Source organism: Podarcis filfolensis, assembly GCF_964270895.1.
Source record: "Podarcis filfolensis genome assembly, chromosome: 9".
NCBI lineage: Eukaryota > Metazoa > Chordata > Lepidosauria > Squamata > Lacertidae > Podarcis > Podarcis filfolensis.
Window position 1 is genome coordinate 52,490,835 of NC_139610.1, and position 18,052 is coordinate 52,508,886.

General features: G+C 42.6%; 1 protein-coding gene across 3 annotated transcripts in view; it reads right to left on the reverse strand.

Moving 5' to 3' along the window:
* Positions 1 to 15,619, reverse strand: part of ALPK1 (alpha kinase 1) — a 44,628-nt gene extending 29,009 nt beyond the window's left edge. Inside the window, exons 1-2 of one of the 3 annotated variants that reach the window (XM_083571014.1) lie at positions 15,476 to 15,619; positions 3,162 to 3,395 (exon numbers count right to left, since the gene is read on the reverse strand). In XM_083571014.1, coding sequence (XP_083427140.1) covers positions 3,162 to 3,282 — 121 coding nt within the window. In that variant the 5' untranslated portion in view covers positions 3,283 to 3,395; positions 15,476 to 15,619. Of the gene's footprint in view, positions 1 to 3,161; positions 3,396 to 6,227; positions 7,640 to 8,881; positions 8,948 to 15,475 lie in introns of those variants that run through there. The other 2 variants (XM_083571016.1, XM_083571015.1) reach the window with 2 other exon arrangements.
* Positions 15,620 to 18,052: the final 2,433 nt, after the last annotated feature.

Genomic DNA, 18,052 nt, shown 5'->3' on the forward strand with positions numbered 1-18,052 from the left:
TGCTCCAGAGAAGCGGACACGGAGCAATGGATCCAAACTACAAGAAAGAAGATTCCACCTAAACATTAGGAAGAACTTCCTGACAGTAAGAGCTGTTCGACAGTGGAATTTGCTGCCAAGGAGTGTGGTGGAGTCTCCTTCTTTGGAGGTCTTTAAGCAGAGGCTTGACAACCATATGTCAGGAGTGCTCTGATGGTGTTTCCTGCTTGGCAGGGGGTTGGACTCGATGGCCCTTGTGGTCTCTTCCAACTCTATGATTCTATGATTCTATAAATCCCTGCTCCTGTTTCCACTATTCATCTCCATCCTGGATAGAAAGAAGTAGTATCTAGTGAAGCAGTAGTAATACTAATAAATGAAATGACATTGTTATTGTTTGTGTTTGTTACTATGGTGTGTATTTTTGTATTTTTATTGTAAACCGCTCTGTGATCTTCAGGTGAAGGGCAGTATAGGCATTTAATAAATAATAATAAAATAATAACAACAACAACAACAACAACAACAACAACAACAACAAGCTTCAGGCTTTGAGTTCAGATAATTAGTTCAAACTGCTGCCATAAATGATGCCACACTTCTTATAAGCAATATGTGATCATTGTAGGGTTTTTTTAAAAAAAAAACACCTGTTAAGGAAGAAGACATCTGCAATTGGAGCATTTAACTAACCTGCAGGGATATAATCCAATGGAACAATCATACACACATTGTGACATTATTCATATTATTGCCTCTTGGACTCAAAGCGGATAGCTAATACAAAAACGAAAATCTAAGGGAAGTAGGTCCTAGGGAATCTCTGAGCCTTGGTTCCTTTGCTGCTTGAACTAGTTTACCTGAAGGGCCATGTCTAATGTAGTGATTAAAAGGGTACTGATGTACCTTATCTGTAACTAAGCCGATTATTTATCATACTCTCCAGCATTTAATAAGGGAAACCGAAGAAGAAAGAACTACCTGATTAGAAGTTCAATAGCCCATTCTAAAGAGTGATAATAAAGCTGAAAGGAATTTGTGACAAGGAAACAAAAGTGCCTTTTGTGGGATGAAATGAAAGGAAACCTTACAAGAAAAAATACACCAGCCCTCTACACATAGCCTATATTCCCAAATGCCAAAGAGCTACAGACAACTATCATCACAGCGAAAGGAAGCAGAAAACTGTACACAAACAGAACAGGCCCTGCATGAGGTGGATTTAAATTTCCCCAAATGTCATCATGATTGATTCACTCGGGCAAAGTAGCTGGTACTATTGAAACAGCAGAACTAGGTGGAGAGTCGCATGATTTGTCTGTCAAAAAGGAAAATCCTGTGTGTGTGTGTGTGTGTGTGTGTGTGTGTGTAAACAAATAAGCAAACAAAATTCAGATTTATCTATTTTAAAAATCGTCTGCTTAACAGAGGGCCACTTCCTTGCAGCAGTTTATTCTGCGCTTGGTGCTGCTTGTGCAAGTCTGTTTTGCACAATGTCCTCACTATGATGTCCTTATCAAAATGCCATCCCATATTCCCTCCCTCCATTTAGTTCAAATGGACTGTTTCCAGGAAAATAATACATATTTTTTTTAAAAAACCCAAAGCTTTTGCAGAAATTATAGATCCAGATTAAATGAAGGCCGTAGGCAAATGGGTTGCCATTTTGATGAGGACTAGGTTATTTGAATACTGCGAAATGTGTTTGCTAGAGCAGCACCGAATCCACACTAAGTATCTGTGTGGAAGCACCCAAGACCCTACTATGGCAGTAAAGGGATGGAAGGAGGAAGTATGGTCAAAAGGATTTCAACCGTGACAACTTAATCGTTAGGTAACGTACAAAGTCAGAATTTATGGAAGTACAAGCTTAGGCTCCGAACTGGCAAAACTTTTTGCAAAAGTACTGCAACTATTTAGTATTTCTAAGCAAACTTCCTAGAGATCAAGCCCCATTGAACAGAATGGGTGTTACTTCAGAAGAAAAGCACATCTTGTGGTAGCTTTATTTGGAGTAATTAATTTTGGAAGAGCTAGCCATGGTAATCTGCTGCAGGAAAAACCCCATAAAGAGGCTTCTGGACACAATAACAAGTCTTGTGGCACCTTAAGAAGCATCTGCATCCCCACAGTTCAGCCTGGACACTGAAGCCCAGCACTGAGGGCCTTCTGGGGTTCCTTCACTGCACGAAGTGAGGTTGCAGGGAACCGGGCAGGGGGCCTTCTCAGTAGTGGCACTCTTCATGTGGAACGCCCTCCCATCAGATGTCAAAGAGATGAGCAACTATATAACCTTTATAAGACATCTGAAGGCAGCCTTGTATAAGGAAGTTTTTAATGTTTGATGTCTTACTGTGCTTAATGTTTTCAATTTGTTAGAAGCCACCCAGTGTAACTGGGGCAACCTAGTCAAATGGGCATAATAATAATAATAATAATAATAATAATAATAATAATAATAGACTAACAAATGGATCATGGAACGACTATGCACAGGCAAGAGTTTGGTTCATCAGATGACCTAATAGATCATCTTCCTATTTCAATAAATGGTTTCTTCAATAAATGGTTTCTTTTTCATATCATATTCAACAAAACAAAAACTCTTTCAGCGTGTCACTGGTATTTACGTACCGCTCTTCAAAGTATCCGTTGCCTGCAAATCTTCCTCTAACACCCTGAACCATTTTTATTTTCAAAACACTTTTGTAGATGATGAACTTTTATATAGAGAGAAAAATATCTGGGAATTCAAATGTAGGGAGTTGCATTAGGGGAAACGGTCAAATGCTTTAATGAAGGGGATATACTCTCAGTGAAAGGACAGCAAACAGCCGCCATTCAGAAGTTGCATTATTTCCCCTCCCCCTTTTTTATAATTGAAATTTATGTGCATCGCCAAACTTTGGAAGCATTGTTTTTCTTAAACGAAAACCGCTCCTTATAGCCTCATGTTTACTGAAGCTTTAAATGAGAACTGACAGCAATTCACTGGTACAAAGTGGGCTTCCTTCCCTGCCTGCCTCCTAGCTCACATCCCATTCATGCCCTAGAAATCCAGTAATCTTTTGACACTTATCTGCTAGGAGATTGGGGGGGGGGGAATAGGGCAGGCCGGGGATGGGGTGGAAATTTAGGGCAGTTGGCTGTTTTGCACCCAGTACTTGTCACTGAGATCTCACCTCTGTACTGCTGATGCCTGCTTTCGTCTCTCTTAGACTGGTCCTGCACCTCTGGTGAGATCTGATCCAGCATCTGTTTGCATTCCTGCAACAGAGCGGCCATCGTTCTTTGATTATCCATGCTGCTCGCTTGAAAATTGGGTGGGGTGTGTGCGTCTTTGGGTGTATGGCGATCAATTACCGAGGAGAAGACACAAATTCTAAATGAAAAGGATCCTTTCTAGGCCGAGATACCTGGTGAACAAAAGAAGGGGAAGGATGATTAACTAAAGCATCATCAATTATCGGCAAGGCTCAAGCAGGGAGGGATAATAGGGGAAGTACATGACAGTCTCAGAGGACTTTATTAGGGAAGGGTGTGAAATTACTCTGGGGTCCGTGTACCACAGCATGGAGAGAGGAGGTTGCTTTTCAATACCCCTGTAAAAAGCCCCAAACAGTGAAGTGGCCAGCCACATGCGCACACATAGAATCCATTTGCACACATGTTGGTTCCATGCAGTCAAGTGCTTTATGCTGGAACCCTCATGTTTTCAAGACCTTTTAACCTTGCTCTGCAGCGAATCACCGTGATTTCTAGAAATGCTAGCTGAGTTACATCACATATTCTTTCTGGAGACGGTAGGAAGCACTTTGGGAACAAGTGCTTGGATAATTGTACGCACAACATGGTGGATGGGGAGAGGCAATCCCCTGCTAACCCACCAGTCAACAAAAGGACACCATTCAGTTTTCCCTGCTATGTTGCTGTATCGGGGCAAAACAAAAGAATTATGAAAAACAGAAAGCAGGGGAAACAGCAACCCAATGTCTAGTTCTCCCCCCAATTCTCTGGAAAGTTCGGGTGAACCTCAGGCTGCATTCACATGGCACTTTTCATGACTTTTCCCTGTTAATTTCCGTATGATGCTTGAGCTTTCACAGGATGTAAAAGCCACACCTGGAACTTTAGTAGAATAGAGTGCAAGTTTAGTGCTCAATTCCATGTTAGTTGCTCCCAGAAAGAAAACGCCTGTTTGCAAATAAGGTGGTTTCTGTGGGTGCCTGGTGATGCAATCGGATGGTTCCCTTGTCAGAGATTCAGTACCCACCACTCACTGTGTTAAAAGGTTTGTGTGACTCAGGCCTGGCATATGTAAACAGTGCCAGCTTATGTGAAAGATGCAAACTGAACTGTAGCCACTTGCCGATCAATGCAAAAGATGTAGGCTATCCTTCAAAAGCATCTGAGTTAGAACAATGAAGGACCCACAAGGAAAAAAGACTCCCAAGTTGTAATGAAGGAGATATGGAGTGCATCCAGATATGGGGGGGGAAACAAGTATTCCTCATTATAATGTTAGTGTTTCTGTTTTCTAATGTTCCTTTCACATTGTGGTACTAGTTGTGTCACGGAACTGTGTGTGTGTGTGTGTGTTTTACCAATGTCACGTTGAATTTCATTCACACTGATGGATGCAGTGTGATGCAACAACAGATATCACTGGACGATGCCACTACTGCCCCAAGCCTTCCTCACATGATGCACCACCCATGAAAATGGCAGGAAACAACTATCTTCTGGTATACTGCCCCAAATTTTGTCACTTTACTGCCACAATTTTCTGGTTTAATGGGGTTGCAAATGGATTGTTTCTGAAAGAAATTAGCACAGAAATGAGCGCTAAACTTCTACTAGATTTCTGGAAGTGGATTTGATGCCCAAATACAATGCAGAAATTAACATTGGAATATTGGAAACAGAAAAAACTGCTGTGTGAATGCAGCCTCAGGCTGTAACATTGTACAGCTTCCGCATTCCGTTTTAAAGAACTGCTTCCAGCATCAGTTAATCGTTGCAAACCAGTGAGAATCCCTATTTACATAGGTGATCTTCATAATTTTATCAAACAACAAGGAGTGGCAGCTTGAAGGATAACAAGTTTATCGTGTCATAAGCTTTTGTGAACAAGGGCCCACTTCATCAGATGCAGGAAGTGTTTTCCTCTGTTACGTTTCATGCACCTGAGGAAGTGGATTCTGGCCTACAAAAGACAGTGTTAGCCTTTAAGGTGCCCACGAGACTCTTTGTTGTTCTTGCTGGAAAAAAATAAAATAAAAGCACGCAACATTACTCATCTGGCAACTCTTAACGTTACTTTCTTTAAAAACTGGGTGCAATATTGGAGCCACATTCACAGTATAAAATTCTGAAAAACCAATTAAAACCCCTAAGCCCCTTTCGCTCTCAAGGCAAAAATAAATAAATAAATCTCATCCTCATTTTGATCTTTAGGCTCTGCTACAATTCCAGAGAGACCAATGAGGAGGAAGAAACAAAGACCCGAGGAGCTCCACGTGGAGACTGCATTTATGGATTAATCCCAACAGGGAACAAATAAAGATCGTCCCAGGAGTGTCCGGTGGGGACTTAGCACAGTCAATTGAGAAAAGCAAATCATTATTTAGGGCCAGGGCTGTTTTGACTTTCAAATAAACATTTTTAATTATTTTAAGTGCTACACTGAAACTTCCCCTTTCTCTGGGTGGAAAATTATGGTGGCCCATGAATGGAGGCACTGGTGATTATACAAATCTTTTAGTCGTGTAAGGAACCTTTTGCAAAGCTGAGAGGGGAGGGAGTGATGTTTAAATTACATCTGGAAGCACAAGGCTCATTACTAACATTAAGGGTTTTCTTATTTCCCTTTTTGGGGTTGTGTGTGTATTCCCTTCTTCTCTAAAGTCTCCAAACAAGTAAAAGATTGGAGTCAGTGGAGAAGAATCACTTTCACAAACACCACTATATGTAAGTAATTCAAACTGATGGGATAGCTCAGTCAGTAGAGCATGAGACTCTTAATCTCAGGCTCGTGGGTTCGAGCTCCAGGTTGGGCAAAATATTCCTGCATTGGACTAAATGGCCATTGGGATCTCTTCCAACTCTATGATACAATGCAGCATACAGAATTTCCCCATTCTGATCTGTCCATACTCTGGCTCTGGTTTCCATCAGGAGTAACTTCAAGAGTGATACAAGCTTGGATTCAAGAACTCTGCTTGCGGAACAAAGCTTTACTGACCCACCTGTGTAAGCACTTCAGTCCCCACCACCTGTCATTCAGGAAGAGTTGGCGGAAACTTCTGGAATGACAGAGAATGTGGCTTTGCAGAAGCTGCCCCCACCTAACTTTTGCTGGTTTCCTCATCTCACTTGCAGCTCCTCGTGGCAAATTCTAGGTCATTCTGGAGAGTTCCCTGACTCATGGAAGAGGAATTCCCTTCCGCTGGTGGCAAGGAATGCTCTAGCTCTGGTGAGATTTTGGTGCCAGGTTAAAACAGATCTTGTTCTCCTAGGCATTCGGTCATGCAAATCTAGGCAAGGCTGTGCTGAACCGTAGCTATTATCTGGGATAGTTTCCTCACCAGTGGCCAATTTTAGTGATTTAATCCTTGTTTTCCTTTCAACATGATGTGTATGCAGCCTTTTTGCTCTCCGCTGCAGGTCATCTAAAAAGCAAATTTAGGCTGCAGTGCTATATACCTGCTTACATTGCTAAGCTCAGCCGGACTTACTTCTGAGTAGAAAAGTATAGGGCTGCAATATTAGAGCCACATTTAAAAATGATATACCAAATGTACAGCCAAGTACAAATTCTCCCTCTGCCCCTTCAGCACTTTGAAGTATGTGCTTGTCAAAGCCACTTTGAACCCATGTCATTACGCTACACTGCACTTTGCATCTAGCCATTCTAAAGGGCCAGATTTTGCTCCCTTTGGAATTCAATAGCATGAGTCCCATGGCCCTGCAGAGGGAGAGCAGGGCTGAGCACCAAACGCCTGGCCTTTGAAAAGGTCAGATTTAAATTTTAACTTTCAAGTTAATGAGGTTTCTCTCCTTATCAAAACGAGCAGAGCTGCATTTCTTCTTTCTGTACTTTCCTACAATTGTAGTTTGAAGTTAAATGTAAATCTGAGGTAAGAATATGGTATCATAAATGATACTGCATAATAATACAGCAATATATGATTTGAAATGTTGGAATACACCGCACAACACATACAGTTTGTGGGGAAGCTGCAAGTTTTTAAAACAGATTTATTGTACTGTGGGTTGTAGGTGAGCCGGGGAGGTCTAGATGATATTAACTGGATTATCAGCATTCACTTTTCTACACATTTATACCTGATGAGCTTATCTCTTTGTTTGTTTGTTACTTGGTTGCAGGATTTCCTTAAATAAAACACAAGCTCTTTGAACACACTGGTGTAAATACCATCCCAAGCAGAAAACTAAATCTTTTTTCTTTTCTTTTCTTTCACAAATAGGCCAGCACTTCTCCCCACTGGCATATGTTGAAACCACAGCAATAAATTGGTGGGGTATTTCATTTGTAATGTGCTGAATGAGAGATGAAGCATGGCTATTTGCTTGAGGCTCTGTTACCATCTTACTCGTTTGCTGGTTTCAAGTTTAAACGCTTTTTCTTTTTGTAAAGTCTCGTATACCGAACGGCACCGGCTGTATTAAAATAAGGAAAACCCTGACTCAGGGACAGCCTTTCCTAAGGCAAGCTCTCTTGTTAATATGCACCCACATGAAAGGGTTTCTTTTCTCCTATAGAACTACAGTGTGCGTGTGTGTAAATTGCAAGGGGCTCATTGGCATAAATCTCGGCTGCGACCTCTGAGGTAAACGGGATTTACATTACTTTCTGACAAGAATTAAATGAAGGCCTTGTGGATGTATGAACAGCCTTCTAGACTGCAACAGATGGGCATGAATGTGCTCCCTAGGCAAACTATCAGTGACATCTGTGTCCTCCAAATTCTGGTGGTCTCAGCCAATTAACAGGCAAAATGGGAAAAACGGGGAGGGGGCGAGGAGGGCTGGTTCCTGCGCGGTCTACCCTACCCCCTTCCCTCAGCAGAAGCAGAAGTGCTTGTGTTTAGAAATGAGATCAAGAGTAGCCTGGAGCAGAGAGGAGATTGTATTTATTTTTTAAAAAAAGAAACTATAGAGATTAAGCTTTACGAGATGGACTTGGGTTATATTAGATATTAGGGAAGCACTGTATACCTGATAGACCTTTATAAAGCAGGCTACCCCTTTTCTGTTGCTGTCATTTATGCCCCTCCCCACAAAAAAACTCATTATCGCTGAGGTTAATTAGAATCACAGGATTTTAGAGTTGAAAGGTACCCAGTGGTCATCTAGTCTAACCCCTGCAAGGCAGAAATCACAGCTAAAGAATCCCTGACAGATGGATAGCCAACCTGTTTAAAATTCTCCAATGAGGGAAAGTCCACCACCTTCTGAGGTAGTCCATTCCATTTCCAAACACTGCTATTATTATTATTATCCCACCCTTTTCCCTTACAGGGACTCTGCTCTTACTTGTCACAAAGTTCTTCCCAATGTTTAGCCAGAATCTCCTTTTTTATCATCTGAATCCATTTGTTTGGGTCCTACCCTCTGCAGCAGCAGAAAACAAGCTGGCTCCATCTTCTATGTCTCTCTCTCTCCCTCTCTCTCTCTCTCTCTCTCTCTCTCACACACACACACGTACGTATAAATACTATGTCTAAAGCTGTTCCTACTGTTCTCTATGACCGGGGTGGAAAACCCTCAGGCCTGAGGGATTAAGTGGATTATGCAGTTAATTATATGATGGTCTGTTTGGGACTCTGCACAATAACATTGTTTTTAAAGCATGCACACACAAAAGACAGCTGAGTACCATTTTATCCATATCAGCAGACTGTGGGTGTGGGACACTGATTGGTATAAGGCCACCTATAGAGTAAGTTGTTGTTGTTGTTGTTTATTTATTAAATTTGTATACTGCCCTCCACCCGTAGATCTCAGGGCTCTTCTCTACATTAAAATAAAAGATAAAAACACACAAAATACATAATAAAAACAAAAACCAATAACCCCCCTCTCCCCACACATTTAATAGGGTATCAAATATAATCAGCCAAAGAGGAACGTTTTTGCCTGGCACCTAAAGGTGCATAATGAAGGCGAGTTCATGGCAGAGGAGAGACTCAAAGGCCTTCTGGATTAAACCTCACAGCACAACCCCATGCATTTTAAACTTGGATTTAAGAACTGCTGTATTCGGTGGGGCTTACTCCCAGAAAAATGTTCATAGGATTGTAGCTCCAGTCTCCTAGCAACTAGGTTGTGAATAACATAATGTTCAAAGCAGCCTATAACCATTGGGCCATAATGCTTCCCTCTACAGGACCGCAGGAAACTTGTCTATAGTGATTCAGACCCATTGGTCCATGCAGTACTGTCAGTTCTGACCAGCAGTGGCTTTCTAAGGTTTCAGACAGAAGTCTTTCCCATCTTACTTGGAGATCCCAGGGACAGTACCTGGGACGTTTTTGCATTAAAAACATCTGCTCTGCCACTGAACTACATCTTTTCCTTGAAACAATATTTCCTTACGATATGATTTGTTCACATTTGCTATTCATTTGGGATACTAGTACACTAAAATGCAAAACTTAATTATATTTTGTTTCTTAAGAACATAAGAAGAGCTTGCCAGTGGATCTGAGTGCAGCAGCACCAGTTTTCAGCAAAGCGTGTTCTCCTTCATGGAGAGCACGTGTTGCGGTGGGGGCCGCCAGGACACTCCAAAGTTGAGGGGCGGGCTAATTGATCGTTGGCCACTGATGCGATTGGGGCTTCCCTTGTTGTTGGGAAGAAGTTAATGTTGCCATTTGTTGATTGACAGCCAGAAATAGTAAAACTCCTTGCACGAGGCTAGGGCTTCCTCTTTTCGCCCGTGCATTGGATTGCCCGTCCCTCCCTCCCTAGAATAGGGTTGTTTGCTTTGACCTTGCTATGCCTGTCATGGGGTCGTCTGCTTTGGAGCGGGGGCCTGGTAGGAATTTTGTCCATCTGGCTGATTGGCTGGAGCCATTTGGTTTTTGCCTACTGCGTAGCAAATCGTCACAACTTGTAAGGTTCACGGTTAGGCATTGGTTTATGGTTTGGTTGGTTGAGGGGCATGGATTGGCTGTGCCTGCCCCTCTAATGCTGCTGCTGCAAGGGATTCCGTTAAAGGAATTGGGAGCTAACTATTGCTTGTCTACTCTGTCAAGGGGGCTCTGGCCATAGCAATGAGCTCCTGGTTGCATTTGGGGTGAGGGCAGGTTCCCTGCTCCGCGTAACCCCCAAGTGTATTCCCCCATTCTGACTTTCGCATCGTGCGGAATATCAGTCTGTCCCCCATGGTGGGGGCAGATAGTCGCAACCAATGCCTACGCAACCACTCACAAATTTGTATTTTAATAAAGTTGTGGCCAAAATTATGCCAAAAATCTTAAACAAAAATTTCTGTGTGATGTGTGAGTTATTGGGGTGGACCTGGGGACCTCGACACACAACTGGCATTCAGAGGCATGTTTCCTCTGACTTCTTTATAGCTGGGAGTTTGAATATGTTACAGGACATTCAGTTTACTACAGCTGGCATAAGGACTGGTCTTTCATCTTTTCCCTTCCTGTGAGTTAGCTGTTATAACAGAAAGCAAATTAAGGCTGAGAGCTAATTCATACCCCACTTTGACTAAATACAGCACTCTGTCCACTGGGCTATACAATATTAGTCCTCAAAGTTTTATCTCAGTGAGTTTGGCCTCACTGAGGGGCAGTATTTCAATATGGGTAGGAAAATGAGAGTACCCCTAAACATTTTTTTTGAAAAAAGCACCGTGTGTGAGGATTCACGCGAGAAGCCCTATTCGCATCAGACTGACTATTTAAAGTGAGGAACTTTGTGAGCGTTATGTGGTTTACAGCTCAGAAGTTGAGATGCAGCTAGTTTTGCAAAAGAACTGAAAACACGCTACCGGTACAGTGTGCAGTGAAACATTTGCTATTCATGCTTGAGGCTAGAACACTAAAATGCAAAAGTGTTTCTTTCCCCCTGAGAGGTCATGGCAAGTTTTGCCCATTTGCCCATGAAGAATGAAAATGTTCTATAGGCTTCGACGAGTCCTAAGAAAGGTTTAGAGCAGAAAGTTCCTCTAGTTCATTTCGAAAGCGTGAGCTCACATTACTTGCTAGCATTTCAGCTCCCTCAGCCCAATAGCTTAGGATTTGGGCGGCTGGTTGGTTGGGGGCGGGGAGGCGGTGGTTATTGCAGTTTTGAAGGGTTTGTCTCTGTAGACATGGAGAGCTGATGATACATATTCATGAATGAGAAGTCTTCCCAGACCCTGTTAACGTTGACAAAGACTACGCTGTTTCACACAGCAAGTGGATGGGAGTTGCGGGTGAGGACGGCTGCAGGAAAAGATTAACTAAAAAAACAACCTTATTCCTTGCGTCACTTGGCCTTGCCTTCCTAATGGTTTCCACAATTGTTGCTTTGGGACAAGACTGTCATTCAGAGATGGCTCCTTCTAGCCATATTCAGATAACAACAATTTCCTTAACTTCTGTTTTATTGGACACCACCAAGTAAGATCAGAACAGAAAGGAAGCAGTTTCACTGATTCACAGGCTGGAGTTTGGTCACTTCAAAGGTAACTTTGATCTAGAAATATGTGGTGTACCAAATTCATTATGTCTTTTTAATGAGCTTTTCAAATTTATTGCTCGTAATGTCGATTCCCTTTTCCACATGCAGCCATGTCTTGTGAGATGGTCGTATTTAGAGAGAAACAGTCCAAACTTGTACTTTTAAGGTCATTACTAGGGGAAACAACAGGTGCTTTTGTTCTCTAAATTATGACTCCCTCAAGATTCTGCCTTTGGCCACGTATTTCTTTTACTTTGTAAAATCCCCCTGCCCTAATGGAAGTGCATATGGAGGGTAGGCAGAATGTGGGACTAATGAATAGAAGAATTCATTGATAGAAACCTAACAAGAAAAGTGGGCGCTTTCAGACATGCCACCCAAGCCTACGTTTGTCCCAGGCAACAACCAGGTTTCAGCATGGCTTCAGAGCACTGGCATATGCAGAGTGGAGCTAGAAACACAGGCTACATTTCCATTTAGAATGCAACATCTAGAATAATCTGGACATTTCTTTTGTGGCCCACACAACCCTGTCTTGCCACCAAGGGCCATTCTCCTATCCATGCTAGGTTTGGCCTGGGACCGAATGCTGCTCAAACCTGACCATGGGTTGTGCATGGGTTACAGTTAAGAAGAAATCATGGTAACAGTAATTAAGAACAGTAAAAACAGAGTGGTGGAAAAAACACGCTTTTAATAGATCTAAACTCATTATTATTATTGGATTTTAATGTGGTGCTATGGCAATGGTGGCGCTGTGGGTTAAACCACAGAGCCTAGGGCTTGCTGATCAGAAGGTCGGCGGTTCGAATCCCCGTGACAGGGTGAGCTCCTGTTGCTCAGTCCCTGCTCCTGCCAACCTAGCAGTTCAAAAGCACGTCAAAGTGCAAGTAGATAAATAGGTACCGCTCCGGCGGGAAGGTAAACGGCATTTCCGTGCGCTGCTCTGGTTCGCCAGAAGCGGCTTAGTCATGCTGGCCACATGACCCGGAAGCTGTATGCCGGCTCCCTCGGCCGATAAAGCGAGATGAGCGCCGCAACCCGAGAGTCGGCTACGACTGGACTTAACGGTCAGGGGTCCCTTTACCTTATGGCAATGGTTCAATCAGCGTAAGCATTCCAGCTAGCCAGACAGAACCGCCAACCCTCTCCTCTCCTGCATTCTGTTCTAGAATGCCCCCCCAATCTAGAACAGGGGCACCCTAGGCATTCAGGGGAGGAGGGGAGCCCTGCTATGCTAGGAGAAGCTCTTCTGCAGTTTTCTGCTAGTCGGATTTGTTGCTTTGGTCTAATTATTTAGTTGTGTAAATAATTATATTTTATTCTGGGATCTCTTGATGAAGGATGGTATATAAATAATAATAACAATAATAATAGTTGAATCCCACCCATTATGAGCATTAGATCACAACCAATACCATTATAATTTTAGCACTGCATTTAGTCCTGTCTATTCATCTGAAGAAACCTTGATTCTCCATTTCTTTGTCATGTTGCACCAGGGGTGGAAAACTGGTGGTCCTCCAGATATTGCTGGACTACAACTCTCATCATCCTTGACCACTGTCCATGCTGGTTGGGGCTGATGGGAGCTCGAGTCCATCAACCTCTGGAAGGCCACAGGTTCTCCAGCCAATTTAAGTTATAGCATCCTTTCAAGAATGTAAACATAAAAACAAAAATAGCTTTTCACGGTGAATCAATTCGTCTTAGGGTGCCTGTTAGTTACTTTAACTAAACCATATACAAAATGTGGGGGGGGGGGAGAAGCAAAGCAGAACTGAATTTAGCTTGACTTAATATGCTGCTGGTAGTGGAGAAACTATAAATTACCTCAGAGGGTTTACTGTGGTAAAATCATGCTCTCCCTCCCACCCACCCCTGCCCATCTGATTAACATGAAGATAAAGAAATTTGTCTCTCAGAGTGGACTATCAAGGCGCTAAGCTCAGTTTCGAGGGTTTATGTTATCATGCAATGTTTGCTGTAGACATTTCCATTTCATTAGCATATTCTGCTTTACATGAAACCCAGCGATGAATACTCCTCCTGATCTGAAGCTAATCCTCTTTAAAGAGCTACAGGCTATATTACATGTGGCCCAGCCACAGCTATGCCATAGCTGAATTGCTTTGAAGCCTATTGAACAGTGTTCTCTTGTGAGACCATGTGCGGGCCTATAAACCAATGCCCCTTCTGTGTTGTGAAAGCCCACTGTTTTTTCATGAGGAAGGGTTTTTATAAGAGGACAGAAACTACCCCACCCCTCCAAGCAAGGTCACACCACGCATGAGAGAAAGATGATGCTACACTTCCTATATTGTTTCTAACCACCAACTCATAAATTGTACCAAACAAGATTTGAGTAAATGTTGTGTATGGCATTTAGAATTTACATTGTTTGGAAAGCAATAATTGAAAGGGAATAGATTGTTTAACATCACACTGGTCGAAAAATCATAACATGCAAAAATACAAGTCTTCTTCTGCGGTTTACAGAATACAGCTTTTGATGGGTAGCATCCTCTATACTAGCAGTGACCTTAATTCATTGAGTACCGATCCTTATATAGACAAAATAGCTTTGGAACACTCAAAAATGCTTGCAAAAATATAATAAAGGTTAGTGGGAAGGGGAAACAAAAAGGTTAGGGGACCACTCCCCACAAAAAAACTGAATGAGGACTGAGGTTAAATAATCACAGAATGGAAAATCAGATGAAGAGAAAATGGAATGGAGGCTTCCCCTAGAGGCAATAACTGGCTGGCTGGCATCCTGAAGAACACTCCATTCCACAGGGTAACCTTTTCGTTGGTGGACACACTTGTACACTAATACTTCACAGATTAAAGTGGGTACAAAATAAAAGGGTGTAATTAAACTGAGTGAATATTAAGGAATCCAAGACTTATAAATGGTGCCTTTGTTGAAACAAACATAAATAAATAAAATGGTAGCTTTTTAAGCTGTGCAATGTGAAAATCCTCTTTGGGCTGAATCATGTGGCATTTTTAGCTACTCATGTCCATAAAAACAGACTTTTGGGTTTTTTTGAAAAAAACAAGACTTATGAATACCTCGATCCACATAAATACACTTTCCAAAGATTTCCCAGAATCAGCCTTGTAAATAAGTTCACAAAAGTTACTAGCCTGCAAACAACCAAGCAACCCCTGCTCCCCGCTGCAGGTCTGCTATAAGTAGGATTAGTAGCCTGTGTTTCCATGCCGACTGCAGAGGAAATGAAGCCCTGTGCTTCACAACTAGCACAGAAATGCAGGATGCTAGGCTGTAAGCAGGTTAGTTAAAAATGGGCCTTCAGGCAAGTGGCCTGGTGGAGGAGGGATGGACTACCCTAAGGTTTCCCAAACTTGGGTCTCTAGCTGTTTTTGGACTACAATTCCCATCATCCCTGACCACTGGCCTTGCTAGCTAGGGATGATGGGAGTTGTAGTCCAAAAACAGCTAGAGACCCAAGTTTGGGAACCCTGGACTAACCTAACCCTTTCCTACCTGCTCAGTGAGCTAAGTGGACTAAAGGACTGATTTTTTAAAATGCTGATGTCAATGTCCTGTAAGAAGGTACAATGTAATCAGGAATGTGGGGACACCTATTCTGAATTTCATTCTGCCTCTATTAAAACAGCATATTGGCTATCATTAAAGTCTTTTACAAACAAACCAACAAACCCACATGCATTCAACACGAACTCGCGTAACGTGGTATTGGTAATTAGATGTGTGAGTGTGCCAAACTATTGCATTGGGGTATAAAGGGAATCAATCTACCGGAGGTCTCTCCAGATGAGATGCGTTGCTGAAGGACATGACTGTGACAACCACCGTGTGTTGTTTATGACTCATCTCATGATACGGTTATTAGCCTTTGTAGTCCTCATGAGCAGCTGTGGCCATTAAAGAGCTCCTGGCACTCTGCTGGGAAAAGGATGTTCGGGTGAAGAGCCCTCTTGAATTCTCCCTAGACTTCTCAGTTGGCTCTGGCTTTTACTCTTTCTGAACCCTTTTTCTACAGTAGAGTGGAGTGCTGTTGCTGTGCATTCATCACTACTTTAGGGCTGCGCTTGCCAACATTTTTGGCACAAAAATATCGTTTGGAAAGGGCCTGCAATATTCCCTCACCCAAAAACTCAAGAATGTTTGCTTTTGTTCTTTCCAGCCTTTGGGTTCTCCTTCTCGGCTGCTTCTTCTGCAGAACTTTTTGAAGGCTTTGCCTCCCTCACTACGTGAATCCAACTGGTCAAGGAAAAACAGTGTCTTTTTGAGGGGCAAGGGCTTTCATACAAAGCTCCACCCAATTCCGCCTCCCCACAGCTGCTCTTTATGCTAAAGGAGGCCTAACTCCGAATGCAGAGAGCCACTTCTTCTGTGCAATGACCAACCAGACACGTTTGGGAAATCCATGCAGGGCATGTAGGCAAAAACTCTCGAACCAATGCTGAGGAGCAACAACAGCTTGATGGATTCATTCCTGAGAGCTTCGGAAGGCAAATCTCTTGCGCTGAAGCCCTGCTCTGTCTTCATGACCACCCTGATTCTCTTATTTCTGTTCCTTCACTCTCATTGCAAAAGGAACTGCAACTCTCACCAAGATACAATTCCCAAGGACGGTTATACTGATTTCATAGAACAGCCAGCTACAAAACTGGGGAAGCTCAGTTGGTAGAGACTCTTAATCTCAGGGCCATGGATTGAAGCAAAAGATGTTCGGCAAAAGATTCCTGCATTGCAGACTAGATGACCCTTGGGGTACTTTCCAACTCTACAGTTCTATGAAAACTGATGGCCTGTGGGGATTTGTTGACAAGTAGAGCTAGCAGAGGGACCTCTTGAGGTGTCCATCACAGCTTTCTTCCTAGCCATATGGCAGCAAATATCCAGCAAAACTAGCACTGAATGGTTGTAAGTCTGTGATGGAGCAGAGCATTTATGCAAATAAGATTCCAGCTTTAATCTCTGGCATCTCCACACAGGGCTGAGGAAGACCCCAGTCAAAAACCCTGGAGAGCTGCTGGCCACTACCAGTTAATGAATACAATACTGAGCTATATGGACCAATGGTTTAACTTGATATAAGGCAGCTCCTTATGTTCCTATGAAGTTCTGGACCCTGTTGTTATTTACAGTTTTACTGTTTATATGTTGCATTTTTGTTTTAATGATACTGTTTACATAGCCCACCACTTGAAGATGTTTCAAATATTAAGCGATTTATAAAGATTTTTAGCAAGCAAGCAAGCAAACGCCTCTAGGTTACTTCTCAATTATTCGAGGCAGCAGTGTGCTAAATTGGGAAGGCGCAGGTCTGAACTTAATCCGAGAAATGAAATAAAATAACACTTTGGGTACAGGATTCATGGCATCACATTCACCAAGGTTTGGTCTTGGCTATAGACCGTGGTTAAAGAGAAAGCAATGACCATGATGACTTTTGCTTAGCTGATGTGCTGCACTGACTTGAAACTACTGGGGAAGAGTAAAGTGGGTGTGAGCTCCTTTCCAGCAGGTGCCTAAACTTTTCACGCAAAGCTTGTGCACCTATGCACACTCCTGTAAGCCCAACTGAACTTATTTCAAACACAGCGACCTAGGCTTCAGTAAATCACTTTTTAAAGCAACATGCAACTAAAATGATTTTCAATACAGTGGTACCTCGGGTTAAGTACTTAATTCGTTCCGGAGGTCCGTTCTTAACCTGAAACTGTTCTTAACCTGAAGCACCACTTTAGCTAATAGGGCCTCCCACTGTCGCCGCACAGCGATTTCTGTTCTCATCCTGAAGCAAAGTTCTTAACCCGAGGTACTATTTCTGGGTTAGCAGAGTCTGTAACCTGAAGTGTATGTAACCTGAAGCGTCTGTAACCCAAGGTACCACTGTATTTCTGTTTCATGAGATCTGCTGACCTGGAATCAGAATTTCACTCCTTCCTATATAATTTCTTTTCTATTTCTCATTGATTTTGAATCACTGATGTGATGATTTTAGATTATTATCCTTGATCCCTTGCTAAAGCTTTCCTTCCACATCTCACATTATTCTGCATTGTTTCCAAGAGAACACCTCGCTTGTCACTCATTCTTCACTTTTTTTCTCTCCTGGGTATAATTCCTCAATTGTCGTACTTTCTGATTCTCAAAAACAATTACAGCCACAATCTCACTGTTGGGTTTGCTGGAGAATGAAGAAGAGGAAGCTTGTGTTGCATCTGCCGTTGCTGCCTCTGCACCTGCTCTCTGGGTGAACAGAGGATTTAGTCTCCATGGTTGTCAGTCCAGAACTTTCAACCCTGATCTTGTCAAAACAGATGCACGCGAGGACTTGTGTCGAGCTTGGTGAGATTACTCTTG